This window comes from Giraffa tippelskirchi, chromosome X (assembly GCF_054371585.1).
Source record: "Giraffa tippelskirchi isolate mGirTip1 chromosome X, T2T-mGirTip1v1.2.pri, whole genome shotgun sequence".
Taxonomy (NCBI): Eukaryota; Metazoa; Chordata; class Mammalia; order Artiodactyla; family Giraffidae; genus Giraffa; species Giraffa tippelskirchi.
Window position 1 is genome coordinate 5,819,776 of NC_137289.1, and position 27,656 is coordinate 5,847,431.

General features: G+C 49.0%; 1 protein-coding gene across 5 annotated transcripts; it reads left to right on the top strand.

Annotated features, from left to right (window-relative positions):
* Positions 1-26,957, top strand: IDS (iduronate 2-sulfatase). 5 transcript variants are annotated; one of them, XR_014076072.1, is made up of 9 exons: positions 1-234; positions 639-775; positions 1,335-1,512; positions 3,410-3,498; positions 5,167-5,367; positions 6,742-6,912; positions 8,838-8,964; positions 24,705-24,843; positions 24,972-26,957. XR_014076072.1 is itself a non-coding variant. In XM_081567087.1 (9 exons), exons 1-9 carry the CDS (start codon positions 141-143, stop codon positions 14,082-14,084), a joined length of 1,644 nt encoding a protein of 547 aa, XP_081423213.1. In that variant the 5' UTR covers positions 1-140; the 3' UTR covers positions 14,085-18,242. The 5 variants fall into 5 exon arrangements, 2 of the variants coding, with proteins under 2 accessions (XP_081423213.1, XP_081423214.1); XR_014076071.1 differs by lacking the exons at positions 24,705-24,843; positions 24,972-26,957 and adding exons at positions 10,088-10,967; positions 13,612-18,242; XR_014076070.1 differs by lacking the exons at positions 24,705-24,843; positions 24,972-26,957 and adding exons at positions 10,108-10,967; positions 13,612-18,242.
* Positions 26,958-27,656: the final 699 nt, after the last annotated feature.

The following is a 27,656-nucleotide window of genomic DNA, read 5'->3' on the forward strand; positions in this document are numbered from 1 at the left end:
GGGCCGGGCCCGGCCTGTGCGGCGGCTACAGCCGCCTCTCGCAGCTTTCCCGGGTTTCCGACAAGGGACAGGCGGCGAGGGCGGCCCGGCCCTGCCGAAACCTGTCGCCGTCGCCCTGGAGCGGCTGCTCTAGGGCAGAAATGCCGCCGCCCAGCCGTTCCCTGTTATGGCTTGGCCTCGTCCTGGGTGCTGTCTGTGCCTCCCGCGGACCCGCGGCGCCAGGCAACGCCACAGGTGCGTCCTTCGTCCCCATTGCGGGGCTCCATCTCTCAGTTCCCTAGCTGCATCCATCCTTAACTCCCTCGCTCCTTCTCTCCTACCATTCCGTCCATCCTTTCTCCCCTCCCTGCTACCCACCATCACTTCTCCCCTCCCTCCTGCCCTCCCTCGCTGTTCTTTCTCTCCTTCCTTCCCTCCCTCCCTCATCCAGGCTTGAGGCCATGGCCAAAGCCTAACCTTGCCACCCAGGACTGGGGCTTCTTCTGTGCGCCAGCTTCCTCTCAACCTGGCTTGGCTGGCTGGGCTGTCAAGGTTCCGGTGCGGTGCCAGCCTTAGGCCTCTTGGTACCCTAGCATCTGCCACTGGTGGGGGTTAGGTGTCAGTCCAGGTGATCTCACTGCAGCCCCTCCCCCATGCAGATCCTCTGAATGTCCTTCTCATCATCGTGGATGACCTACGCCCCTCCCTGGGCTGTTACGGGGACAAGCTCATAAGGTCCCCAAACATCGACCAACTGGCCTCCCGCAGCCTTCTCTTCCAGAATGCCTTTGCCCAGGTATGTCTGGGCACCTCTGAGTGTGCCCCCCTCCCACTCTGCACTGAGGGTTCGGCGATGGCGTCTCTATTAAAGGGGAGCATGGTCTGGAAAATGGTGGTTGAGAAAACCTGTTGTTCACTGGCAAGACAGCTGGTTGCCTTCAAGGGGTACTTCTCCTGGGGTGGAGGGTGTGCCCTGGCCCTATCATGCTCAGGCCAGTCCTGCTCAGCTTTCTTCCCCACAGTGGGGATTGCCTGGTGCTGAGAAGGAGGGGGTGCTGCCATGGTGATCCTCCCTCCTGTGCCCCCCAAGACCCTGCCTACTCCGGGCCCCCGAGAGACGCCATCACACAGGAGGACACAGTCATCTGCTGGATGGAGGGGCTGAGGCCTTCCGCTCCTCTCGGGAAAGACTTCTTTCTGGCATGAGGCCCAAATCCAGCTGGTTGGCTTTGAGATCTGTATGACTCAGCCGCCAAACTGTTAGCTGAGGACCCGAGAGGTTGCCTGGTTACCTTTTAGCTGCCAGACGTTGTTTTCCTCTGAGAACATGTCCTTCTGCTTTTGCTCCCTACCAGCAAGCTGTGTGCGCCCCGAGCCGCGTGTCGTTCCTCACTGGGAGGAGACCAGACACTACCCGCCTGTATGACTTCAACTCCTACTGGAGGGTGCACACTGGAAACTTCTCCACCATCCCCCAGTACTTCAAGGAGAATGGCTACGTGACCATGTCGGTTGGAAAAGTCTTTCACCCTGGTACTGCTTGCCCTGCAGAGTCTGGGTTCTCTGTTTTTTTGTGCCTGGGGACTGGAGACCCCTTCTGGGGTTGGAGCTCTCTACAGAGGCCTTTTTGGGCTCGCTGGACACCTTGTTAGTCACTGACGTTTTTGTCCAAAGTAGCACTTCTCACCTTGACTTTATGTTCTCACCCAAAGTGAGAAATGGTAGAAGAGCTTTTTTCTTCCTTTCAGATACTGGTGATGGGGGGAAGGAAGCGGGGGCCAGCATTGCCTGTGAGCCCAACTCTGCACCTGACCCAATCCCAGCTCTGCCACTGCTTTGTTGTTCACTCGCCCAGTTGTGTCCAAATCTTTGCGACCCCATGGACTGCAGCACTCGAGGCTCCCCTGTCCATCACCAACTCCCTGAGCTTGCTCAAGCTCATATCCATTGAATCGGTGCTGCCATCCAACCATCTCATCCTCTGTTGTCCCCTTCTCCTCCTGCCTTCAATCCTGCCACTGCTTAGCTGTGCAGTTGACCTCGGGCAAATCATTCATCATCTTTGATCCTCCCATTCCTCCTCTGGGAAGCTGGAGTGGCAGCGGCCTTGATTCCCTTCCCAGAGGAGCATGGGGGTGCATTGTGAGCCCAAGCTCTGTCCCACGTAGCACTTATCAGGAGGGGCTGCAAAGTTGGGCCCAGTTTTGAAGGCAAATCTGCCAGGAATCATGTTGTGTAGCTGAAAGGCTGGCAGCACTAGAACTTCCTGCTCCCATCTTGACACCCTCGCCTGAGCACCACTGGAGGGAGAGCCCGGGAAAGGAGACACAGTGGAGGGGAGATTGTGCTTCAGGAAGGGGGCCTCCTTCCTCCCAAGAATCAGCTCGTGGGATTGTCTTAGTGGGGACGAATGCAGCACTGCAGCCCTCGTGGAGACACATTTTTCAAGAGGGTCTTTGTTCTCAAGAACCGGTTCTGTCAGGGAGGGGCCTGCTCAAGGCTGACTGGGCCTCCTTGACTGAGTGCCTGGCCACCACCCTGATCCTCTGACAGGCTGGGGGTGGGGTTTTCTCGTGGGTGTCACTTCCCCAGGGAGGAAACTGAGGCTGGGGAGGTCAGGTCACTCGCCCAAGGTTGCACAGGCACGGAGGGCAGTGCTGGGGTTTGGAGCAGGTCTGTGAGCCACGTCTCGGTGCCTGTGGTGTTGAGAAGCCCTCTGCCTGCTGCCCCTTTGCCTCAGGCCCACCTTGCCCAGCTCGTCATGGCAGTCCCCATGTGTGCCTGTGCTGCCCTCTTAGCTCCTCCCAGCTGAGCTGCACAAGCTCTCCCTCCCTCCCTCCGTCAAGGGCCCTCACTGCCCCCCTTGCCCAGACCCATGTCCCCTCTGTGCCCAGGGCTCCCTGCTTCCACAGTGCTTCTCCTCCCCAGACGGCTGCCGTCCTTCCTGGGTGTCGCACGTTGTTATTTTGTTTTCCCAAATAGACTGTGGACTACTGAGCTTGGGTGGGTTTCTGTGTCATGAATGAGCACTGGACCTGACATCCTAAGGCAGGGGTTCAAGTCCCATTCCCCTCGCTTCTTGTCTGGTTGGCATCCAACAAGGCACCCCCTTCGTGGAGCCTCCCCTGGCCTAGCCATCCCTGGTTGTGCCTGTGCCTCTGCTGCCTTCCTCGTCGGATGGGGAGAGGTGCCAGTGAGGGCTCTTCAGGACCAGGTCCAGTGCTCAGTGCTCAGAAAGAAGCCCAGAGGGACAGCTCTTGTGGGGACTTCTTGTCATGCGGCCTAGCTCCTGATCTTATAGATGAGGAGACTGAGGTTAGAAGAGGGGGTTGGCCCTTCCCCAGTTGTGTGCAAAGTGTACATTTTGGGTCGGGAGGGCATTGAGGGACTCGCCATGCTGTATTTAATGACTTTTCTTTCTTCCCCCAAGGCATATCTTCCAATCATAGTGATGATTCTCCATATAGCTGGTCTGTTCCACCTTATCATCCCTCCTCTGAAAAGTATGAAAACACCAAGGTGAGGCTCTGAAAGAGGTACTGTTCTGAAGAGGAACCTCTTGTTCTCTGTCTAACAAATTAAAGTCAACTATTGCATGTATTCTGTGTTCTTTCTAGCTGATTCTATGGTGAGCTTTGTGGCTTTGGTTTGTGATCATGACTTGACAGAGACAAGTGTTAGGATCTTTAGCACTAGATCCAGTGGAGAGGTGGCTGAGTTTTTAGAAGCTGGCTGGGATGTGTTGCTCTAGAAGCTTCTGCTCTAATGTGTAAGACTTATTTAATGGCTCCTATGTGCTCCCTCTGGATAAAGCTCTGTGCAGAGGGTTAGAGGAGATGCTGAGACATGGAAGGGAGAAGACAGACCTGTGCTCTGAGCACCTCAGCCCAGATTGGGAGAAAGGCTTTCCAACTGTCTGTCTCTCTGTCTCGGGCCTAATGGATATGTTCTGGTGCTGAGACCTTTGATAGGGGCTTTAAAATTTTAGAGCATTATGAAAAAAAGGACTCTATAAGGAAACTTAATCATGGTTCAGAGGAACCACCCCTCCCCATGTATAAGTGCAACTAAAACTTACATTTAAGAAATTCAGAACACCAGCTAGAGCACTGAAAAATGACATGTTTCTCGGAGGTTTTTAGAGCCATCATGTGGGAGAAGAGTGTGGATTGGGGGAGATTGGTGGGGTGCAGAAGAATTTTCTAAATTCATGACAACTTTCATTTCACAATACAGTGAAAGCCGGAGGGCTCTGACCTTTGGCCGGTGGCTTGAGTGTTAACAGTGAGGTTGGAAGACTGCATCTCAAGCCTTCTGTTCCCTGAGATCATCTCCCTACTTTTAGTGGCCTCACAAATGCCAGGTCCCTGAACCCATCCCTCATATCATTCTCAAAGTGACGGGTCTGACCGCACCACATCCCCAGGGGTGTTGCAGACCATGTGAATATGGCATCTGAGTGGGTACTAAGAGGCAGGTGGTGGCTCTCCTGGCTAGGGGGGCCTGGACAAGGCAGGCCTGTGAAAGGATGCTCCTCAGCGAGATATAGCAGCAGCTGCCACTGCCTCTGGGTGTTTGTGAGGTAGAAATCATGGTCCAAACTGAAATTGGCCTCGTGGCCAGCATGTCCGCTCTAGGAAATGAAGCAGTAGGTTAAGTTCCATCCTGTGCATGATGTACATGAGGACCTCAAAACTCTACCGACTATCACCTTATCCAGTTAACTGCAGCCCTGTCACTTAGAAGCTTTAGTCTGGCTTTGAAATTGAAAACATATTTTTTTTTTCATTTCCCTAACGACGTTAAGTATCTCTACATGTAATTATTGGCCATCTGTCTGTCTTCTTTGGGGAAATATGTATTCAAGTCCTTTGTCTATGTTTTTTATTGTTGAGTTGGAGACAGCTATTTTTTTTTATCATTAGTTTACTTGGGTTTCCTTTAATTAATTATGACGTAGAGACAGAAGATACACAACAGGAAGCTAAGTGCTGGTGGACTTCTGGCCTCTGCGTAGAAAACAAGAAACACTTCTGTGTTTCGGTTCTGCTTCCTTGGTGTCTGTCTAGTCTGGATGACTAATACTTAATATTCTGGAGGTAAAAAACCTGAATTGGTTGTGTGAAACTCTTATGGCTTCTGTTTCTTGCATTTAAAAAGCTGATTTTATACGTTTTGTTTTGAAAGACCTGTAGGGGACCAGATGGAGAACTCCATGCCAACCTGCTGTGCCCCGTGGATGTCGTGGATGTGCCTGAGGGCACCCTGCCTGACAAGCAGAGCACTGAGCAAGCTATACAGTTGTTGGGAAAGATGAAAACATCGGCCAGTCCTTTCTTCCTGGCTGTGGGGTACCATAAGCCACACATCCCCTTCAGATACCCCAAGGTGAAGAGCTTGCTGAGGGCTGATCCAGCACAGTTGTGATAGCTGGGTCATCATAAAGGTGGCCACATCTGGCCATCCCCAGTCACCAGGGCTGCCTGATGGCACTGGTGTACTCAGTGGTGGGAAGCTGGGTTTCAGAGGTCAAAGCTAAGAAGTACACTTAGGATAATAATCTAATTGGAAATGCTGGGTTTTCTACTTCCTCCACTGGAGGGTTTTTTCCTTGGATACAGTGAGTCATGTAGGGGTGGATGGTGAAATCATCATGGAGAAGGGTGGCAGAGCCGGCCACCCCAGCCCGTAGTATGCAGTGGTCCCCGGGACACCCCTTCAGGGGCTGTGCAACCCTAGTCAACTTAACTGCCTTTCCCCCGAGCTCTGAAACACAGAGCCCTGTGTGGCTTGTTCGAGCCCCAAATCCTGTGCTTACATGCATGTTATTTAGAGTATGTAGTCACTTCTTTTGCAGAATATTTTTCTGTTTTCCCTATCATGTTTTCCCCGGGCCTAAGCAGCCCATCCTTTTGGTTTCACAAAGCATGCCCATCGTTTGTGATGGGAGTGGAGACTCTCTGATGCGGTGGTTGTCTGCCTTTGACTGGCCCAGGGCATCAGGCCTTCCTCGCAGGACCTGTCAGCCCCCTTGCCAGAGGGGGGCTCACTTCTTTGTCCCAGCCTACCCCTGGGCCTGCTCATGAGGTTGGACCTTGGCCCAGCTTTGGGGAACCTGGCCCCTGGGAGTGATTGTTTCCCGCTCTCCCAGAACTGCCCAGTGGCTCCCTAGGCCTGCACTGTCCACAGAAACTGCTGCTTTCCTGCCTCAAGTCTGGGATTTTGACCTGTGCAGGCAGAGGGTACCTGGGTAACCAGCCTTGTCAAAGCCCTGGGCGCTGAGGCTTTCATGAGCTCCGCTTCCCGGCTGGCAGCGTGGTATAAATGTCACACAACTCATTGCTGGGGGAATGACTCACATCCTGTGTGACTGCACTGGGGCTGTTCCTGGTGTCCCCTAGACTGTCCCCTTTGCCGTGTCTCGTATGCTTTCACTGTGATAGTCGTAGCCTGTGAGCTCTCCCAGTGACTGAACACGAGAGTGGTTCGGGGAGCTGGCAACACCTCTCCACATGTTTTCTAGTTGAAGGGGAGGTGGCGAAAGGAATAGGAGGGCATCGGTCGCTATGAGGGAAGAGAGCTGTCGCTGATTGGTTTGCAGGAAACCAGTCAAGTGATTTCATTAGCACTGGCATCTCGTGACAGTGACTTTCAGAGGGGAAGACACCTGTGTCAGTGTATCACAGGTTGAGAGAAGAGGCCCAGCCTGTGCCTGTGCCAGAAGAGTGACATCCTGGTGGCTTTGTGTGCTTTTCCCCCAAGGAATTTCAGAAGCTGTATCCCTTGGAGAACGTCAGCCTGGCTCCTGACCCCCATGTCCCCGCTGGCCTTCCTCTGGTGGCTTACAACCCCTGGATGGATCTCAGGCAGCGGGAGGACGTCCAAGCCTTAAATCTCAGTGTGCCCTATGGCCCAATTCCTGCCGACTTTCAGGTACCAAGTTTCTATGTGTGAGGCATCCTGTGGAGCACAGGGGTTGAAGGTGGATGTGCTGGGTGGATTGACGAGTCTCCCCTTCAGCATCTCCATTCCAAAGAAGGGGGTTGTCGGGAGACTTGGGAACTCACTGGCTGGGGCCCCAGGGTGGAGATGAGGCCTGGGTGACCCTCACTGATGGGAGATGCTGTTGAAGCCAGGTGACAGTCTGTCAGGTGGAGGGTGGTTGGCGGCTCCTGTGCCAGCTGAAACTCTGGGTTTGCTGGTCCAGGTGAGTCCCCTCTGTGGGAAAGCTGACACATGCACCTGTTGGTGTCAGGAGGTAGCTTAGTGAGTGGGGCCTTGGTACAGAGGGAGCGGGGCACACACATGGCCAGCGCTGTCCAGCTGCTGTGTCTGGCACTCGTTTGTCATGATGTGGGGGTAGAGCAATTCTGGAGTTGGAATCCTTGTGCTGACTTGCCAGCCCCCCTTCCCTGAAGTGCAAAGCACATGTTGAGGACACTCTTTCTGGAATATTCCATATGTGGCCCTGCCCTTCTGTTACCACATGAATATTCCAATGGGCCCTCTACATGGGAAGGCAGACAACAGTGTTTTCACACTGTCTTCCTGTTGGAATCGCCAGGTGTGCTTTGTGGGAAATACAGGTTCTCGACTCCACTCCCAGCTTCCAGCTCTCTGAGTCAAAGTAGGGCCAGGACACTGTGCAGCCCACAAGTCTTCATCGGGATTCTGATGCAGGCGGCCCAGGAAGACACTGAAAACATGATCTTCTTCCTTCCCGTGAGAAAGGCAGGGGCAGAGTCAAGCCAGCAGACACCTTCTGCTCCAGGAGCCACTCGGGCTGAGAATCTGGGGAGGGTGTGCCTTAGGCAGCTTGTTGGAGAGAACGTGGCTATGATCTCCTGCCAGGTGACAAACGGCCCAGAGGAGAGGCCTGCTCATGGCCGCCCTTAGGGTTGAGTTGTGTCCCTCAGGAAGATCTGTGACAGTCCTGACCCCCAGAGCTTCAGAGTGTGACCTTGTTTGGAAGATGTGACATGGGTGAGCTCATGCTGCCATAGGCCGGGCCCACATCCACTGTGACTGGGGTTCTCCTGAGAAGAGGAGAGAGATAGCGGAAGGACTTGACGGGTGGCTGGGGCAGAGGCTGGAGCACCAGAGATTGCAGCCACCACCCTAAGCTAGAACATTCTTCTCCTGGAGCCTTCAGAGAGAGCCCGGCCCTGCCTACACGTTGAGTTCAGACTTCTGGCCTCCAGAACTAGGAGACAATCCTAGTTTCTGTTGTTTTGAGCCACCAAGTATGTCATACTTTGTTAAAGCAGCCCAGGATATGAATACAGCTTTATGGCATCTTTGGCATGACCCTCAGAGTTTGGGAGGCTGAGGGGTCAGTTTCTGTGTACATGGTCATCTCCTGGGACTCATAAGAACATGTGAAGGAGACAGAAATGAATAGTAAGTGGCATATCCACCCAAAAGTGAAAACTGATTTGCTGATTTGCCCCAAAAGTGGGGATTGGGCTGTGGCTATGGAAGGCACTAGTGGTAAAGAACCTGCCTGCCAATGCAGTAGACATAAGAGATGCAGCTTCAATCCCTGGGTTGGGAAGATCCCCTGGAGAAGGGAAATGGCAACCCACTCCAGTATTCTTGCCTGGAGAATCTATGGACACAGGAGCCTGGTGGGTCATAGACCATGCAGTCACAAAGAGTCAGACACAACTGAGCAACTTAGCACACACACACGTGGAGGCGAGGGTATGGAGAGGGAGTGAGTTTTCTGTTTTTGTTGAAAATGTCACCAAGGGCACCAAAGGGCTGGGGCTCAGGAGGGGTGCTCAAACAAGCACTGTATCTGGGTATGCCATACACATTAAATCGTAGTCACTTGCATTATTATTTTTTTTCTGCAGCGGAAAATCCGCCAGAGCTACTTTGCCTGTGTTTCCTATTTGGATACACAGGTCGGTCGCCTCTTGAGTACTCTGGACGACCTTCAGCTGGCCAGCAGCACGATCGTGGCACTTACCTCAGATCACGGTAAGTGTTTTGAATGGCCCTGGTGAGTCACTCAAAGCATCTGAACTTGTCTGTGAAAACTTCCCTAGCTTATGTGAAATAGGTGTGTATTCTCTTCTGTGAATCAGGAGTGCCCTGCGTCCGCAGTCTTGGGTGCTTTTGTGTCCACCTTGTTAGGCCCAGGGCTTCTCTCCATGGAGGCCAGGCCTCTTTTGAGTCAAAGAAGTATCTTGGCTGGTGGAGGTGGGTGGGCAGGATGGACCTCATACTAACCTTGCTTTCTTGGTGAACTCAGCAGGAGACCCCATTTCTCACTGAGAGGGTTGGAGGACTCTTAGTTTGTCTGAGGAGGGTGCAGAACAATGCTGGCAGAGCCAAACATGGACCTCAGGCCTGACCCGTGCTGTCATCTCTGCTGGGATCCTGGGGCTCACTACTCTGGGTCTCTAAGGCAGTTTCCCACTTGTTCCAATAATGAAAATATCTTTTTCAAAGAATTCTTTCCTGGGGTGTGTTTGGGGCCAGTCAGCCCCTTTCCCCGTGTTCTTGTGCCCCAGTTATCCAGTCACAGCAGTCTTGTTGGTCTCATCCTCACCCACACCCCCATCCCCAAACTGTTTTGAAGCCAGGCTCAGGTGGTTCAGTTTTCTAAACAGTATCTATAATAAATTTGACTTTTTTGAAGTTTGGCTGCACTACCATTGTCCTACCTAGAAACAGGAAAATGATTCTCTAATATTGTCAGATATGAAGTGGGACCATTTTAGATCATAGCATGTGTTCATTGTGATGAGAAAGAAGCACACAGAGAACACTGCCCTTTATCCCACTTGCCCAGAGCTAACTGGAGCTGACAGATGGGCATCCATCCTTCAGTCATGCATATACATGGGACTCGATGTCATGAGTGTGTATGTGCCTAATGTATAGCCGTAAAACATGGCAAGATTGATTGTGCTTGTGTCCTGTTTTGTTCCCTGGTTTGTTTTTTCCACTTAATGTCATAGACAATTTTCTGTGTCATTTCTCACAAGCCTACCTTATGCCTTATAAAGACCCATATTATTTTGTTAAGTGTGGAGGTGTCATAAGTTTTCACTGTTTCCCTAATGATCTGCCATCACCTTCGGAACCCCCTTCTCAGTGCCCAGTTTCCTCCTCCAGTGCTACCATGGCCCCTGCAGCCCTGTGAAGGCCAGGCCAGCTGGAAACTAGCTTCTGCTCTGAGGCAGTTGCACGTGATGACAAATGGCCCTTCTCAAAGGACCCTCCTGGGACTGCCTACATCCGAACCACAGAAGCCTTCTTGAACCTGTACATGGCAGCTTGACATGATTTTGTTTGTTTTTTAATATGAAATACTTAATGTACAATCTCTTTTATATTTTTTATATCAAAAAGGGCACTCAGATTCAAAGTGATTGGAAATTGCCAACGTGGGATATTCAAGCTGTCTTTTGCAAGAGATATTTTAAAGGGGGCTTAGGAGTTGTTCTTAAATCAAGGTTAAGCATGTGGAACCAGAAGTTATTTTCTTTGGTCTATGGTGTTTCGTAAAAATTGAAAAAGATACGCATGTCTTTTTAAAATGTGAGAAACTGTGCCCCAGTGTCATAGATCTTGTTTTTGTGGTACACACCCACAAGTGCAGACCTGAGCTTGTGTGATTTGAGTCACAATGACTCCACCTCCTACCTTTCTGTGTGGTAATTCTAGCAGAATTTCTTCTAGATGCTGAGTTTTTGCTTCCTCTGGCTTTTACAAGCGGGAATAAAGTGGTGTCTAACTAAAGTGAGCAAGCCGTGAGGTGCTGATTCATATTCTGTCATGCTCTGCTTTTTATGAACCAGGATGGGCTCTGGGTGAACATGGAGAATGGGCAAAATACAGTAATTTTGATGTCACTACGCGAGTGCCCCTGATGTTTTATGTTCCCGGAAGGACGGCCCCGCTTCCGGCGGAAGGCGAGAAGTTTTTCCCTTACCTTGACCCTTTTGATACCGTCTCAGAAGTGCCAGAGCCAGGTATGGAAATGCAGAAATGATGCTACTTGACGTCAGGGGTGCCTTTAGTTGGTACAGAAACCCCCTCACCACCCAGCGCAGGCCTTTCTTCCTAGGGCAGGGGAGCGGTAGCGCCAGAGTCGATGAGGGTGGCCCCTGTCCATGGGGGGCTTGGGAGGGTGAGGGGCAGAGCAGGGGCCACCCCAAGATGGGGAGAGCCATCGTGGAGGTGACAACAGTGTGGTCTGAGCTCAGGGCAGGAAGCAGGGGCTGCCCCCTTACAGGTGAGCAAAAGTTCATTACCTGTGCCCTTCTGGCTGGGACTCAAGGGGACATTAGCCACCTCAGCTCCTCCATCTGGTGTGGTGCCAGGTCTGTCCCATCAGTAGCTCTTGTTTAAATTTTTCTTGGGTCTAGCCCATCGTTCTGGACTTTCTGGATCTTTCCAAGTTTGCTCTCTACTGCCCAGTTTTTTTCTGAACCTTTGATTTCTGTGTGCTGCATGCACTGTCTTCTTTCATGTCACTGATAAAAATGTTAAACAGTTTGAAGGCATGACCATAGCCCTTTATTTGCTGGGAGAAATCTTATGACAGGTTGAGAATCCTTTTTGAAACTTGAGAGGGGAGGTGTTGAGCAGCTTATACATTGATGTTGCTGCACTGTCATCCCATTTCTTTCCAAATTTTCTCTTAAGCCTGTATGTCTTCTTTGATCTTTGGACTTAGATTTCCAACAGCCAGTCTAACGTGCCCAAAGCTGAATATTTGACCTTTGACTTTAAGCCTTTGACACTCTTCCCCTTCTCAGGAAATGGCAGTAGTTGCCCAGGCCAAAAAGCCATGCTGATAGCGGCCCGTCTTTTCTCTCACGGTCTGTACGCGATGGGCAGTCTTTCAGCACTCCTGCCGCTCTTCATTCAGAATCTGTCTACACCATTTCTCCCACTTACCACCACCATCGTGCACCACACTGCCACCTTCTCTTGCTAAAACCTCCTGGCTTGTGCCCTTGATCCCTAGAGTTTTTCCTCAGTGAGCCTAATGTTAACAGCTTCAGTGAGCCTGTTAAATCCCAAGCAGGTGGTTTCAGAACCCTGCTCTGGGGCCTCCTACATGCCTGTCTCAACTCTGAGTGAAAAGTTATTACAATGGCCGGCTGTCACCTGGGCCCCCCGTATCTCCCTGACCTCATGTTTTTCAAGCGTCCAGGGCAGCTATCTTATACAATGTTCCGCAGTCTGGGTTTGTCTGACTGCTTCCTGAGAACTAGATTCAGGGTAAACCCTTTGGACGCATGCTGCACACTGTGAGGTTGTGGGCTCCACCTGTATCCCATTGGGGACACTTCATGGTGGCCTGTGCCGTTATTAGTGATGTCAAGCTGGACTGTCTGGTTAAGGTGGTTTTGTTAGACAGGCCTTGCCGTTGTAAAGGTATCTTTTAAAAAAATATTCTTTACTTTTATTTTTATTTTACTTACAAACCAAATGTGTTGGAAATAAAATTGAGCCATATAAAGTAAACTCTTAAAGATCCAGAAAGGCTAGAGTTATGGCCCAGAGTCACAGTAAATTTTAACAGGAGTCACAATAAAGTGCAGGATTTAGCCTTTAAAGATAAATAAACAACAATGAGATATCATTTCATACCTGTTAGAATGGCTGTTATCAAAGCAGACAGAAAACGGCAGCAGTGCCAAGGGTGTGGAGAAATAGGAGCCCTCAGCCCTTGTCGGTGGCAATGTGAAATGGTCCAGTCTCTGTGGAAAAGAGTTTGGTGGGTCCTCAAAAAGTTAAACACAGAACGATCGTAGGACTTGGCAGTTCCACTCTTAGGTATATATCCTACAGAACCGAAACCAAGTACTCCAAGAAAACTATGTAGAAGAATGTTCATAGCATTATTAGTAGCCCAAAGGTGGGGACAACCCAAGTGTCCATTGACAGATGAATGGATAAGCAAAACATGGCACATCCATACAGTGGGCTATCGTCCAGCCTTAAAGGGGAGGGAAACTGATGCGTGCTATGAACCGGGTAGACTCTGAAGACATGATGCTAAGTGAAAGAAGCCAGGCACAAAAGGACAAACACTGTGTGCTTCCATGTCTGCGAGGTGCCTAGAGCAGTAGACACACAGAGACAGGTGGTAGAAGTGTGGTGCCAGGAGCTGGAGGTGTCATTTCACAGGGACAGTTTCAGCTGTGCAAGGTGAAGATCGTTCTGTGCTGGGTGGTGGGCATGGCTGTACAACAGTGGGAACATCCTCAGTGCCCCCGACCTGGGCACTAAAATCTGGTCATGGTGGTAAATTTAATGTTGTGTGTATTTTACAACGATAAGAGGGAGATGGATGAGATGCAGATAGCCAGAAAGGAGGGATTGGCCAGGCGATGCTGTGAGGCTGGGAACAGATTGTCCTCAGCAGACTTTTATCAGCAGTCTGGGCCTTGCCTGAATCATCCACACACTGGTGGGTCCTACATTTAAATCGTTTCTAAAAGTGCCAGCAAACTGAGGGCAACTTCATTCTGCCCTGCTGTTGGGTGAGAACCTGATAGGGCTTTGTTCCTAAAGCTCTTGGGCTAAAAATAAATGCTGTGAAAGAACACAAGTCAGCCTGTGCGGCTGTAACCTGCTCCACGGGGTGGCTTCCTCTTTCAGGCCGACAAACTGGGGACCTGGTGGAGCTGCTCTCTCTCTTCCCCACACTCGCTGGACTTGCGGGGCTCCATGTCCCTCCACGCTGCCCCATCTCCTCGTTTCACATGGAGCTGTGCCGAGAAGGCCGGAACCTCCTGAAGCTCTTTGAGGGCCATGGTGAGGAAGAGGAGCCCCACGTCCATGGTAATCCCCGGGAACTGGTCGCCTATAGCCAGTACCCTCGGCCTGCAGACTCTCCTCAGTGGAATTCTGACAAGCCGAGCTTAGAAGACATAAAGGTCATGGGCTATTCCATACGCACGGTAGACTACAGGTATACTGTGTGGGTGGGCTTCAATCCCCAGGAGTTTCTGGCTAACTTTTCAGACATCCATGCAGGGGAACTGTATTTTGTAGCTTCTGACCCTTTGCAGGATCACAATGTGTATAATGATTCCCAGGGTGAAACCCTTCCCCGATCATTCATGCCTTGAGTTCGCCAACCACAGAGATCATATATAATGCCAGTGAGAGAAGGAATTAGAGCTGGTTATTTCATGATTACCCATACTATTGGAATCAACCCCAGCGGCAGGGAGTCAAAACCTGCATCAGTAATTGGGCCTAAGAATATGTATCAGCGGCACCTTTTGATTTTGTCATGATAATTGGGCTGAACCTTTTCTTTCTTATTTTTTTTTGTAACAGTCATAACTTATTTATTGAATGAATAAGCACAGAGTGAGCAAGTTGAACTTGTCATAGCTTTAGCTATCAAGAGCATAGTAACTGAACATAGCACTGTATTCAAGAAATATAATACTTCAATTATTTGTGAAATATAGTACATTTCAAAATGTAACCACATATCAAATTAGGTTTGACACTATAAATTCCTGGTTCTTTTGTTTATAATTTAATAGTCTATCTAATTTAGCCTGATATACTCAAAATATTATATCAATATGTACCTTAGGGTTTTTTTTTTAATGTAAACTTAATAATGCTAGATGCCAATACCTGAAAGTCTAGCTCTAACTTTTCCAAGTTTGCAAATCTTCAAATCCAAAAACAAAATATGCATGAAGTGATTACCATGGAATTTCTATATCAAATAATAAATAATGCTAAGTAAACTAGAGGCATGGCATGTATGAGAAATTTAGTTAAAATTTTTCAGAGACTTTCTGGCGCAGACAATAATTTGTTAGCAAGTGATATGACCCTTGAACACCAAGGCCATCTTTAAAAGGCATCTTTATTCACAGCTGAGAATAGTTGAAGGCATAACTGTATCCCTGAATTGAGACATTCAAAACCTTAGCATTCTTCTTCTCTGGAGATTGTTGGTTGCAGACATATATTTATCCAGGAGGCAGGAAGGAAATAGTCCACTGTTAGTTGCTATTACAAATAACATTAATTTTAGTAAATTCTAATTTCTTTTGAGAACTGTGAAAGCTTTTCATTAATATCATATTAGGTTATTTCTAATTCCCCAGATGGTGGTTCTGTATTCACTAAATAAAGTTACCAGGAAAGGCTGCTGCTAAGTCACGTCAGTCGTGTCCGACTCTGTGTGACCCCATAGACGGCAGCCCACCAGGCTCCCACCAGGAAAGGCAGGTAGTAGTAATAAGCTTAGCCTATGTCATCTTGAAAATAATGGAATATTCACAGGTCATGTTCACTACATGTTGATCAGTCATCAGTAGTCATCAGAAGAGTGAAGTAGTCCGTTAATAAACATTAATGCAGTCCTGTATCAAAGTAAATTTTTGTAATTCTTTTCTTTACATGTTCTCCTTTGGTGTTTAAAAGGTAAATGTTTGTGAAACAAAATACAGCAAATTAATTTACTGCACTGTATTACATTGTAACCAAAAAGGCAAGATATAAGAGTACTTCAAATCAGTAAAATTTCAAATACAGGTTTTTGTTTTTACTAAGCCTACAGTGGAGACGTATATGGTGACACAACAGTCTTCTAATCGATTCAGTGACTTCATGTTCTGCCAATAGTTTGTACTTGAGGAGTGAAGGGTCCTGTTCCTCTCTGCTGATCCCATCTCTCTTCTGGAAGCCTCTGCTTTTGTGGATGGTGTCCCTCAGCCTTTTCTTTTTCCTTCTCTATCCTCTCTATTGCTCATATCACTTTGATGCAGAATTTTACAATCCAGTCCAGTTTCTCGTGATGTCTTTTAGCTTTATCTCCTACTTTACAGTTATAAAGCTTTTATTTCGAATTCCTGCTTGACTATCATCTATACACTTCATCGTTTTTTCTCTTTATTTCTTGAAGCACATCTTAGTATCAGAAAATCTCCAAATTGTCCTCTTGCTTAAGTTGTAAGCTGAACTGTGCTGAAAAGAGCAGAGTGACTCGCATTCTGGCTGTCTCTCACCTGTGTGACCGAAGCCATTGCTGGGTCTGCCCGGGGGTGTTTTGCACGTAGATCTGACTCTGCAGGAAGAGCTTCTGTCTTCTCTTTTCTTGGTGAGGGTGCAGACTCAGAATGCTTCTTCTCTCCTTAGGTCTTAGCTTTTCTTGGCCTCCCTTTACAAATGTCTCCTTATAGAAACTCGGCTGCATTTCACATGCAGGGGCATGCGCTTCTAAATCAGCTCACAGGTGATGCTTTTTGTGTTTTTGATACTGAGGCCAGGGTGGAGCCGCTTGTGCACGTCTCTAGCATTCATCAAGACAAGTGGCTGCTCTCTGGTTTTCACATATCAAAGCTGACCACATTCCTTATTTTGACCCGGCTTAGGGGAACCACATCTTCATTGCATCACGTAACTTTTCTCCAATCCTGCTGAACTGGACACGTTTTATGAATGGGTCTCCAGTCATTCTTTGTAGAAATCCCTATTTCACTTGAGCCAGGGGGTCTTTCATGCAGTTTACTTGAAACCCAGACCAGTGATCTTGAGTGGCCCTAATTCAGAGGCACAGATACATGAAGGGGGCAGCTTCTGCTTCAGGGTGTCTGGGCGGGGGTCTGAGAGCCTGCACTTCTGACCCTGCTTCTCCAAAGAGTGCCCTTTGAGAACTACTGCCACGTGTGTGCTGACCAGTAGCCACTAAGCTCCGGTGACTTTAAATGTCAATGAATGAAGTGAAAACCAACATTTCAAAAGCAAAATCTCTGTTGCACTTGCCCTATTCCAAGTACTCAAGAGCCAGTGTGGGTAGGGCACTGGGGCACCGTATCAGACAGATCTACAGCCTTTCCATGTGACAGAAAGTGGACTGAACAGAGCTGCCCTAGGTTAACTCTGAACTGGATGACCTGATCCGCCCAGCTGTTGACAGGTTCCTCCCATGGGCTGATTCTCTCCTGTTTGCCCGCAAAGGCTTGTCCTGCGAGGAGCCACGTGTGTTTGGTGTAAGTGCAGAGCAGGGAGTTCCCTCTGCCAACTGACCTCTTCCTCTCCACCACCATCGCCATCACCCCAGCCCTTCCCACCTCCTTCCCAAGTAGTTTGCCTCCCCCCCTCTTTCCTCCCCTGCTCCCCTCAAAATCCATGTGTCTTCCTGAAATCCCTCTTTGATCCTGCCCTTTGAGAACACCGTTAGTGCCTACTTCTGGGTCTACACAGACCTCCGCTGAGCAGTCAGAGTCTTCCCTGACTCCACAAAGCCCCTTTCCTTGGCTGGCCAGTCTCTGAGCTGGTGCCTGACTCTCCTTTGCCGATCCTTCCCTCCCAGCCCGCCCCTAGGTTGTTCCCTGCCCCCTTCACCATCCATTCATACATACATAATCATCTGCCTCCATTTCCAGGAGGGTGAGAGCTCTGAACTCTTGACTGCACTCTGGGATGAGATGAATGTCACTGAAGAATCTTGTGGGCATCTTACTTTAATAAAAGAGTTTTTTTTTTTCTGATTATAAAATTAATGTGTTAATTTTAGAAAAAAATGGAGAACAGAAATGTAATAAAAGGTAAGAAAACACATCAGTATCTTACACCAAGATAGTCACTAAATATCTTGCCTTTTTGGGGTGTAAATTTTTTACATTGTTGTAATCATACCATGTGCTTTATCATGCAGTTTTATATTCCTATTTTTCTATGTGGTTATTACATATACTTTATATTGGTGGTAGTATATTGTGTAGTTTTATCATAATTTCCTAAACTTTCTTTCGGTTATTGGCAATTTAGTCAATTTCCAGATTTTCAATATTGTAAACAATGTTGTGATGAGCAACTTTGTGAATAAAATGCTTTCTGTGTGTTTCACATTAATCCCTTAGGATGGGCGTTTAGTGCCAAGTTGCCGAAAGCATCTCCATTTTAGTCCTCTCCTACTCCCTTAGGATAGTAAAACTTAAAATAAAGCAAACAAGCATATAGATAATACAGACCATAAAAACAAACAAAAAACCCCACCCTCCCAATAATAGCTGAAAGTAGAATCCTATTTGAGCTTTGAATTCTTTGCTTATTAATGGCCTTGACCATTGTTCTCTGTGTACATTTGTTGGACATTTGTATCTCTCATGTGAGTTTGCCTTTAAATTTTGGGTTTTGCTTTCTTAAGTAATCAAATTGTTTTCTTCCTATGTGATTTTTCCCCCCTGTCTTTTCCTATTAAACATTAGACCCATCCCAATCTAGACATTTAATAAATATTCATATCCCTCTCTTTGTGGTTGATTTTTATACTTAATTTACCCTGTCTCGTCACCCCATGATCAGAATAGTATATATGCTCATTTTGTAAAATTGGGAAGACATGGGAAATGGTGAGGATGACCAGTAGCCACCTCCAGATACCTGGACACCTACCACATTAAATCCTGTGTTCAGGTGTTTTGCTCTAAGGTAATGTTAGCCTGCTTTTTCACGTTGCCGGCAGTTCTTGGTTAACAGTTGTCATGACTGCACCACCCTTCCTACATTAATCTTTTTTTTTTGACAGAAATTCTCAACTTCTGTATAATTTAAAAAACTGTAGTGAAATGCATATAGCGTCCCATTTTCCATCTCACACATTATTAAGTGCACACACCGTGGATTAAGGACAGTCACAGTGTTATGCCACTGTCGCCAGCATCCATCCTCAGAACTCTTCCTCTTGCAAAAGTGAAACTGTCCCCATCCAACAGTTACTCCCCATTCTTTCCCTCCCCCAGCCCCTGGTAGCCACCATTCTACTTTTTGTCTCTGAATTTGATTTCTTTGTGAACCTCATATCAGTGAGATCATGCATTTAGTTGCATTTTGTGCCTGGCTCCTTTCACGTAGAATAATATCTTTAAGGTTCACCCACGTCATAGCAGGTACCTTAATGTCCTTCCTTTTTAAGGCTGAATATTGTTCCATGGCATGGATAGACTGCATTGTGTTTATCCATTCATCCCTGAGGGCACTTGGGTGTTTCTACCTTTTCGCTACTGCAAATAATGCTGCTGTAAACATGTGTGTACAAATACCCAGCCCATGCTCACCTCTAAGCAGTTAAAAATGGTGGGATGTGCTGAGAGATAAGAGTCAACTGGCTACAGAAGGCAGGATTTCTCCAGACCCTAGCAAGGGGCTGGCCCTCCTCCCTCAGGCTGACTTCAGTGACGCCTGCTAGGTGTCCAAGCTGTCCCACCTCACTGTGTGAGAATGAGGGGATACACACTCCCAAATGAGGCTCAGCTCCTTCCCCAGTGCCCAAGTCCAACAGGTTATAGCTCCTCCTCTGAGTCTCAGATTCTGGCCCGGGCTCATATTGAGCTGGAAGCCAGCTGCCCATGTCAGCCTCTGCCCGTCTTCTCTTTGGGCCTTAGGTACAGCCCCTTGTGGTTGAACCTGCTGTCAACCTCGCCCCTCCCACCCTGGGCAGTCTCTCTTCTGTGAACGAGACCTTGAACCTGAGAGGGCTGTCACTGATAGGGGTGCTCGGGTCACTATACTGTTGCGATGCTCAGAGCCCTCACTGCTGTCGGGAACTTGCCCTCCATGTGCTACTGAAGCTCCTTGGGTGTCTCTTCCATGTACTCACTTGCTGGGGCAGAGGCTGCCTCCCTGTCGAGTCCTTGATGTGCTCAAGAGCCCACCCTCAAGGGCTTTTCTTTGAAACAGAGTTTCTTGCCCAAGGTGGCTGGGAGCCAATGGCCCTAGTCACCAGATGACGGCCGAACTTGGCTCTGGATTCAGGGCCATGATTCTGGGCCTCCAATGGGGACAAGTCCAAGCTGGAGAAGACAGTTGTGGTTTGGCTTGGCTCTGGATGAGGTACCCGCACAGGATCACGTGGCACAGCCCGGGCAGGAGGAGCAGAGCCCCGGGAAATGACACAAGGTCTAGTGTACCTGGCACTGGCCAGAGAGCAAGAGTTAGGATGCAAACAAAGGCCAAGGGTTAATAAGGGCTTTTGCTTTTTCCTGCCTGTGACAGGCACTGGGATTTATGCAGGGGAGAGGTTTTGCAGCAGGACCAAGGCTGACATTTACCAAACCCATGTCCTAATTTATTGTTGTTTTGAGTGTTTTGGAAAGAACCTTTTGTGAGTGATTTATATTCAAAACTCATTATTTACTTAACAGGTTTTATCAATTAATCTCTTCCACGCTATTGAAAATGTAGCCTTGTATGTGTGTTAAGTGCACCATGAGTTATTGTATGAATAAATCACATAAATTTGCCATTATCAGGGTGTGCAATTCTTACTGCTGCTTCAAGATGGCTTGCTGCTGCCCTTAAATGAATGAGGCCTTCAGCAGCTCTCAGCGCCGCAGTCCAGGTGTGCCATGGGGTGGCTGCAGGAGCTGGGTTCATGGTGGGAGGGGTGAGTTGCACCGGAGTGTTCTAGAAGCACCTTTCTGGGTGGTGATACTTCTGCCAGCTTGCCCTGCAGTTAGAGACTCCCCAGAAAGAAGGAGGAAGCGAGCGAGGTGACAAGTTGGTGGGTCTCTGTTTAGGGAAACCAGATATGCAATAGGAACGACTTAGAGGAGCATCAACTTGTTTTCTTGAAGTAAATGGGTGGATTCCTGGGGTCCCAGCTGGAAAAGTCACCACTCAGTACCTTGATTTAAAAGTGCCTTGGTGAGCCTAGCCTTGTCTTTTTCCACCTGGCCTCGTGGATGGTTTTAAGTGAAGAATTGAAAGATCTTTGAGGATGAAAGTGAGGACTCTGGAAGATACATCATCCCTTTCCAAATGGGTCAGGACAGATTGGACGGACTGGGTGACTCTAAGCAGGTGAAGTATGTCCCATGGATCTATTTGCTGGTTTGTTTACTGTGACCAGGGAATACATGCATGCAGCAAAAAGTTTAAAAAGCACAGATGCGTATGCAGACTTCATTGTGTGCAATTCATTTTCTCTTCCCTAGCCACCCTGCTGTCCCCTGAGACAAGCATGATTACAGACTTCTTGTGAAGTGGTGAAATTTGAGAAGGATAAACATAGTCCTAATGAGGCAGAAGGAGGGTGTGGGTGTGGAGAGTGACTGAAGAGAACGGTGTCACACAAAGCTTCAGCGTTTTGGCCAGCAGCTCAGAATGCTGTCCTGGTGTGACATAGCTGCGGACTATGTGAACGAGCATCCAGGGGGAGGGAGGTGATCACTCCACGGCCAGCCAGCACCTAAAGCATCATATGTAACTGAGGACCTGGAGTGGTCATGGACCCACAGAAGACCTAATGTGTCCTGTAAGGGAAAGCTGAAGGAGGAATGCTCAACTTGGGAGAGAAAAGATTTGGCAGCAGGTAGAGGGGGGCAATGGGGAGCAGAGCAGGGCGCTATGTTGATCTCTGCAGAAGCATCATAGGAAAGGGAGATGGGATACAGTTGCTACCAGCCCCAAGGAAAGAAGCTAGAGGGAGACAGATGTTCACTCAGTGAAAGGCTGAACTCTCCAACAGCAACTCCGGGTTGGAAAAGCTTGCTTATAGGTGTGGTGAGCTCTCTGTCACCTGAGGTATGTAAGCAACACTTAGGTCAGTGGTTCTCAATGCGGGTTATTCTTCCCTTGGGGACATTTGACAATGTCTGGAGTCACTTTTTCTTGTCACAGGTTGGAGGAGGGATGCTAACATTGACTGGTGAGAGGCCAGGGAGGATAGGAAGCATGCACAGGACAAAAGTCAGCTGGCCTATGTGGCAGGAGTGCCAAGATCCAGAGACCCTGGCAGGTAATCATTTGCTGGAGTGCAGCTGACTCCAAACACCCCTTCTGTCTCTGGAACTTTTACGATTTGGGGAAGACACATTCAATTATTAAAATAGTGTGCTGGCTATATATAAGGGGAGTGGCCCTTTGCATATAGCTTTGAAAAAAATCTTTCAACAGGGCAAGGAGTTTTCAAATACAGATGAACATTTCCAAACAACAAAAAAAGGTTTCTATGGTAGTAATTAATTGGATTACTCCTTTCTCCCTGCCCAGAGATTTTCCCATCTCAGCTTCCTCTCTGATAACAAGAGTTTTATATATATATATATATATATATATACTAGGTAATTTATTTAAAAAAATAAGATTGGATTCCTCCCTTATTGCAAAAGTATTTACATATTTATCACAGAAAATATACAAAGCAAAGATAATCTAACACCACAGTGAACTCGGTGTAGCCCTTCCTGTGCACAAGATATGCAACGATTAGACCTTGTTCTGCATCCTGTTTTTCTCCATATTTTACAACCTGCTTTTTACACTGTATGATCTTTAAAGGCTTCCCCAACCCCAACTTTCTGACATGCAATTCTGACGCATTTCCATGTGAGCACGTGATGCTGTTTCCTGGAGGACAAAGCCTGAAAACTTGGTGTGTCCTTTCTCTCTCATGACTGCTAATCCATGTGGCTATTTCTATAAAGGTTAACACCAAGACTGCTGCTCTGCCCAGCCTTGATCTTCATATTGTCTGTGCCGCCATCTCTAATCATTTGGATGCATAACCACTTCCTTGGGTTTCTTGCTCCTTCTGCACCCCAGTCCAGTTCACACAGTTCTGATCTTTGCGAAATGCAAATCTGATCATGTCACCATTTGTACATCCCTCACAGGCTTTCCTGGTGGCTCAGTCGGTAAAGAATCTGCCTACAGTTCAAGAGACCTGGGTTCGATCCCTGGGTTGGGAGATCCCCTGGAGAAGGGCATGGAAACTCACCCCACTGTTCTTGCCTGGGGAATCCCATGGACAGAGGAGCCTGGCAGGGTACAGTCCATAGGGTTGCAAAGAGTCGGACATGACTTAGTGACTAAACCACCACCACCACCTCCAAATGTGTCAATGGCTTCCCAGTGAAATGAGGGCAAGCAGAAAACGCTTCAACCTGGCCTTTCTGTAGGCCCTTCATGGTTTTGTCCCTATAGACAGGCCTCCAGGTCCTAATGCCTCCTCCTCTGTCTTCAGGGCCAGCTGGACTCTCACCTCCCAAGAGCCTTCTTCCCTGCTGCCTCTGACTGGGCCAGGTGGCATCATGCCCACCCAACTCCTTCATAGCCCTCAGCTCACTTGTACTTTCACACCTGCTTTGGGACTGATTTCATTTATATCTGTCTCCCCAGGAAGCTCCATGGGGGCACAGAGTGTCCATTTTTGCACCCTTATCTCCCAGTGCCTAGTACATGGTAATATATACAACAGTTATTTGTGGGATAAATGACTACCTGTGAAGTATGAATGTAATTCTAAATGATTAAAATGTAGAAATGGAATTTCCAGGTCAAGGTGTGTGTGGAGGACATTTGTCATGATTTTGGCCACCAGCATCACCATCTTGTGGGGCTCTTCTTTTGGGTGGAAGGCATAGCCCACTTGCCATTGCAGAGGCACAAAATGTCAGGTGCCCACCTTCCCTGTGGCTCCCTTGTGTCTAGAGAGCAGGTGTGTGACATCCACCCATCTAGGCAGACACCTTCCCCCCGTTTGGCCATAGGAGGTGATGGTGGCGCAGCACACAGGCTCTTCACCCACAGCAGGCAAGTGGCGGCCACCAGTGCCTGATTATTTCGTGGTGCAATTTCGGCTATGATCATGGTAGCTGCCTGCTCACCTATTTCCCTACCTGAGCCTGAGACTGCAGCCTCCCCTGGGACCCTGTGAGTTACTCCATAGCGTTAAAAAAATAAACCAGCCTCTTTTCTGCTTTCAAGCAACCACGACTCCTGACTCGTATAAGGTATGCATGTGACAATCTGGAAGCTGATGCCAAACTGGCCTCCGAAGGAGGGCCCAAATTTGCATTCCCATCAGCAGGCCAGTGCACCAGGCTGATCCCACTCCTCAGGTACACTTTGTGTCACTTTGCAATGACCTTGTTCTCAGGAAAGGGGCATTCCCTATTTATTTCCCTATGCTAAGCCTCTAACCCAGTGCCTTGCACATTTTAGGCACACTCATGTTTGTGAAATGAATGAACAAAAGGAATTAAAAAAAAACAATTTGAAGAAGACTAAAGGCATCTTGGGGCTCCTCGGGTGGTGCTAGGGGTAAAGGATCCTCTTGCTGTGTGGGAGACGCAGGAGACGTGGGTTCAGTCCCTGAGTAGGAAAGATCCCCTGGAGCAGGAAATGGCAATCCACTCCGGTATTCTTGCCGGGATAACCTCATGGACGGAGGAGCCCAAAGAGTCCGACAGGACTGAACAACTGAGCGGGCACGCGCGCACAAAAGGCTCCAGTGCATTGAGAGAGACTAGACTTGGGAGGACACCCAGGCGGCTCGTTATTCCACGAGGGGGCGCTGAAGCGCAGAGCCCGGCAGCCTCTGCGCCAAGGACTCGCAGGTGCCCCAGGGGGCAGGCCTCAGACCCAGGTCCACACACTTCTCCCACCACCTGTGACCCGGTTCTCCGTGGCCCCCCCTGCAGGGGCTGCTGCAAGGGCATCAGCTCCTCTCCTTGGGTCTCCCCACCCAGGAGGTAGATTTCAGCTGAAATGATGTGCAAACGAGCTGGCTTAAAGCTGTGGCGCTGCCAGAATATCACACTGTGAAAGGGCAAAGGCTAGTGACCACCCGTTCCGAAAAGTGCCTTTGTATGTACCTGGAAGAATCACGTGTATGTGTGCGTGTGTGTGTGTTTAAGGATCAAGAGCCGGCCCCTCTATGGCCATATTTTTCATTTCCCTTTATTCTTTGTATTGCTTTCAAATCAAAGGGAAGCTGCGGCAGAGAACCTTTTGCCCCGAGCTGCATATATGAAAATGAACAAGGTTCTGGGAGTCGTGTGTTTTCAATAATGGATTAGCGGTGCCGCCCTTGCTTGGAAATGAAGCGAGACTGTTGCTAGGTTGGAGGTAAGAGGCAAGGGGTGGGGGTGGGAGTCCTCATTCCAGTGGTTTTACCTTGCCCACACCCTCCAGTTAGTCCTTTAAGTATCTAGAATAAGAATCAATTCCGAGGCCAGTCTTCTCTCTATTTAAAGGATTTTTTTTGACGTTTCCATCATCCGGGCTTGATAGTTAAAGAAGATTCACAAAGCCGAGTCCATTTGGAGGAGAACGACTGTAAAACTGGGTCAGCAGACGCGTTCCACGTTGGCACGCAAGATGAAATATAACCCTGGTCTGGTCGGAGCTTCACAGCCACAGGCAAGAGCTTTGTTTCCACGTGGCGCACTTGGATTTGTGCCTTTCGGCTGCCATCCTCCCACGCAGCCCGGGCCCCGGAGGTGTCCCGCCTACAGCAGTTGCAGGGCCGGCCTCGCGCTCTGGCTGGCGGCGGAGACCGGCTGCGGTTCCTCGAATGACCACTGGAGGACGCTGTGGCACCAAGAACGCGCGGAGGGCGCCCAGTTGGCGGAGCGAGAGTCCCTTAGGAGGAGTGGCACACTCGCGCACCGACAGCTCTTGAATTCTAGTCCAGGATTTAAAAGATGGTGTTATGAATTAACGAGAAGAAAAGACTCGGCAGATGAAGCGCAGGTCTCGGCTTCCCTGGGGTTGTTTTCTAACTACTTTCTAACTCATTTTCCCCCTCTGGGACTGGGTCTCATCTGCATCCCACGAGATGCAGGCTTTCTGTATGGTGAAAACGCCCGCCAGAAATGACACAAGGGAAAGAAAAACCGCGGCTGCAGCCTGTAATATTTTATCCCCCAGTACTTTTGCAAAGCAGGATAGTTTGCTGTTTCTCCAGCAACCAGTTTTGGCGGCAAGTGCCAGCCAACAAGTGGGCTGCAGGAGTAGCGCTGCCTGATAAAATCCAAGATGCCTGGTTAAATATGAATTTCAGATGAACAATGAATACGTGGCTTACTATCAGTACATTCCCTATGTCACATGGGTCATGCTTAACTAAGCAATGATTTGTTGTTTATCAGAAATTCCAATTTAACTGGGCATCCGGGATTATGATTTGCCCATTCTGCCCACCCTCCGCTGGCAGAATGACTCAGGTGGGGTAGCAGTGAGCTGCCCTGAGGGGACTTAGAGCCTGGAAATAGTTGGGGCTGAAACTAGGCACCGAGAGCTCTAGTCCAAGCTGGGCGGTGATAAGCACCACGTGTTCATTCAGAGAACATATAGGTCCTTAGACCCACTTAGCAGATGGGAGTCTCAATTAGCAGAAACCACTGGAGGTAATGTTCGACTTTTCTCTTTTTGTTTACTGCCCTCGATTTAACACCTACACAGAGACACCAGTTTCAGGGGACTTATTCAGAGCTCAACTGAGTTCAACCATTGGTCACCCAGTTATGGCTCCGGGAGGCCCTGTGCACACAGAACGCACTGCTACAGGCCCTGCCCCTGGCATGGGCACCCCACAGTGGAAGAACCAGCACTGATTTAAGCCTGGGTGGCCCGAGAAGGAGGCAAAGCCTACCAAGGGGAGTTTGCCTGGAATTACAGGAGGCAACAGCAGGCAGTTTGAACGTGGTGCTCCTGAGATCACTGGGGTCCCAACACATTCCTGCTCACATCTCCAGACTCTTCACACGACTCTCCCATCTGACTGGAGGGGTCCAGGACTCAGTGGGGATGTGCCGCCACAGAATTTTTGTTTTCTGGTTTTGGCAAGTAAATCAGATTCCCAAGGAGCACCCTGTCTCTGGCCCCCTCTTTTGGTCGGCTTGAGCCTTTAGTTGTCTAAGCAGAAACCCTGGGAAGGTCCAGAAGAGCCCACACAGATCAGGGTTGATCCCATTCTGCCACGTGGGGGCTGAGTGACCTTGTGCAAGCTACGCCCCCTGCAACGTGTCACACACCCGCTCCCCACTGCCCAACTCATGGCAGTGCCTGGCCTCTTTTTCCAAATTCCATGAGATCAGGGACCCTCTTGGAAGTGAGGAATCTGCACACTCCAAGCTGAGACTGCTGGCATAGGAATAGTAAGAGGGAAGGGGGTCTCTAGTCAGAGGATACTTTTGCAAAAAAAAATAGCTAGGTAATAAAATTACTCTAAGTACTAAGGTCTATGCCAATTATTTGAAACATTTCTTCATTGATTGCCTGGAGGTTAGAGATCGTGTTTCCATCTCTACCCTCCCAGTACTGACACTGAAACCCTGACCCTGACCCTGCCCGTGACCCATGGGGTGACCTGGGACAGATCCCCCTCCTGGGGCTGGGTCACCCCATCTGGGGCTTATCCTGCCCAGCTGTCACCCTCAAGAGTCCCATGAAAGGCCAGCTCTTTTCCCCACAGAGCTGTGTTTACTATGAGCAGCAACATGATCTCTGGGGTTTATTTTCCTTCTTTCTTTAACCTCAAACGAAACACACACACACACACAGGCACACACACACATGCACATTTCCTGACTTCCTGGGGCCAGCAGGGGCCAGTGCTGGTCTGACACCAGGTCAGCCTGCAGCTTGAGGGCCACTTCCAGGATGGGCTCCCAGGCCTGGGAGAGGCTTTCTGTCAAAAGAGGTGGGGTCACGGGATTACCCTGCAGGTCCTCACCTCCAGAGGCCAGCCCCTGGTCTGGACAGCCCAATTGCCCGCTTCCGTGCCTACCCAGTCTTCAGACCTTCTGCTACAGATTTCTCTTGTCTTACTTGGCTTTGCTATTTTTTAAACTTGTTTTGTTCTTGTGAACGAGTCATTGTACATTTCCCTCACTGGAATATCAGATCCAGAAAACAGAGACCTTGTGGTATCTCCT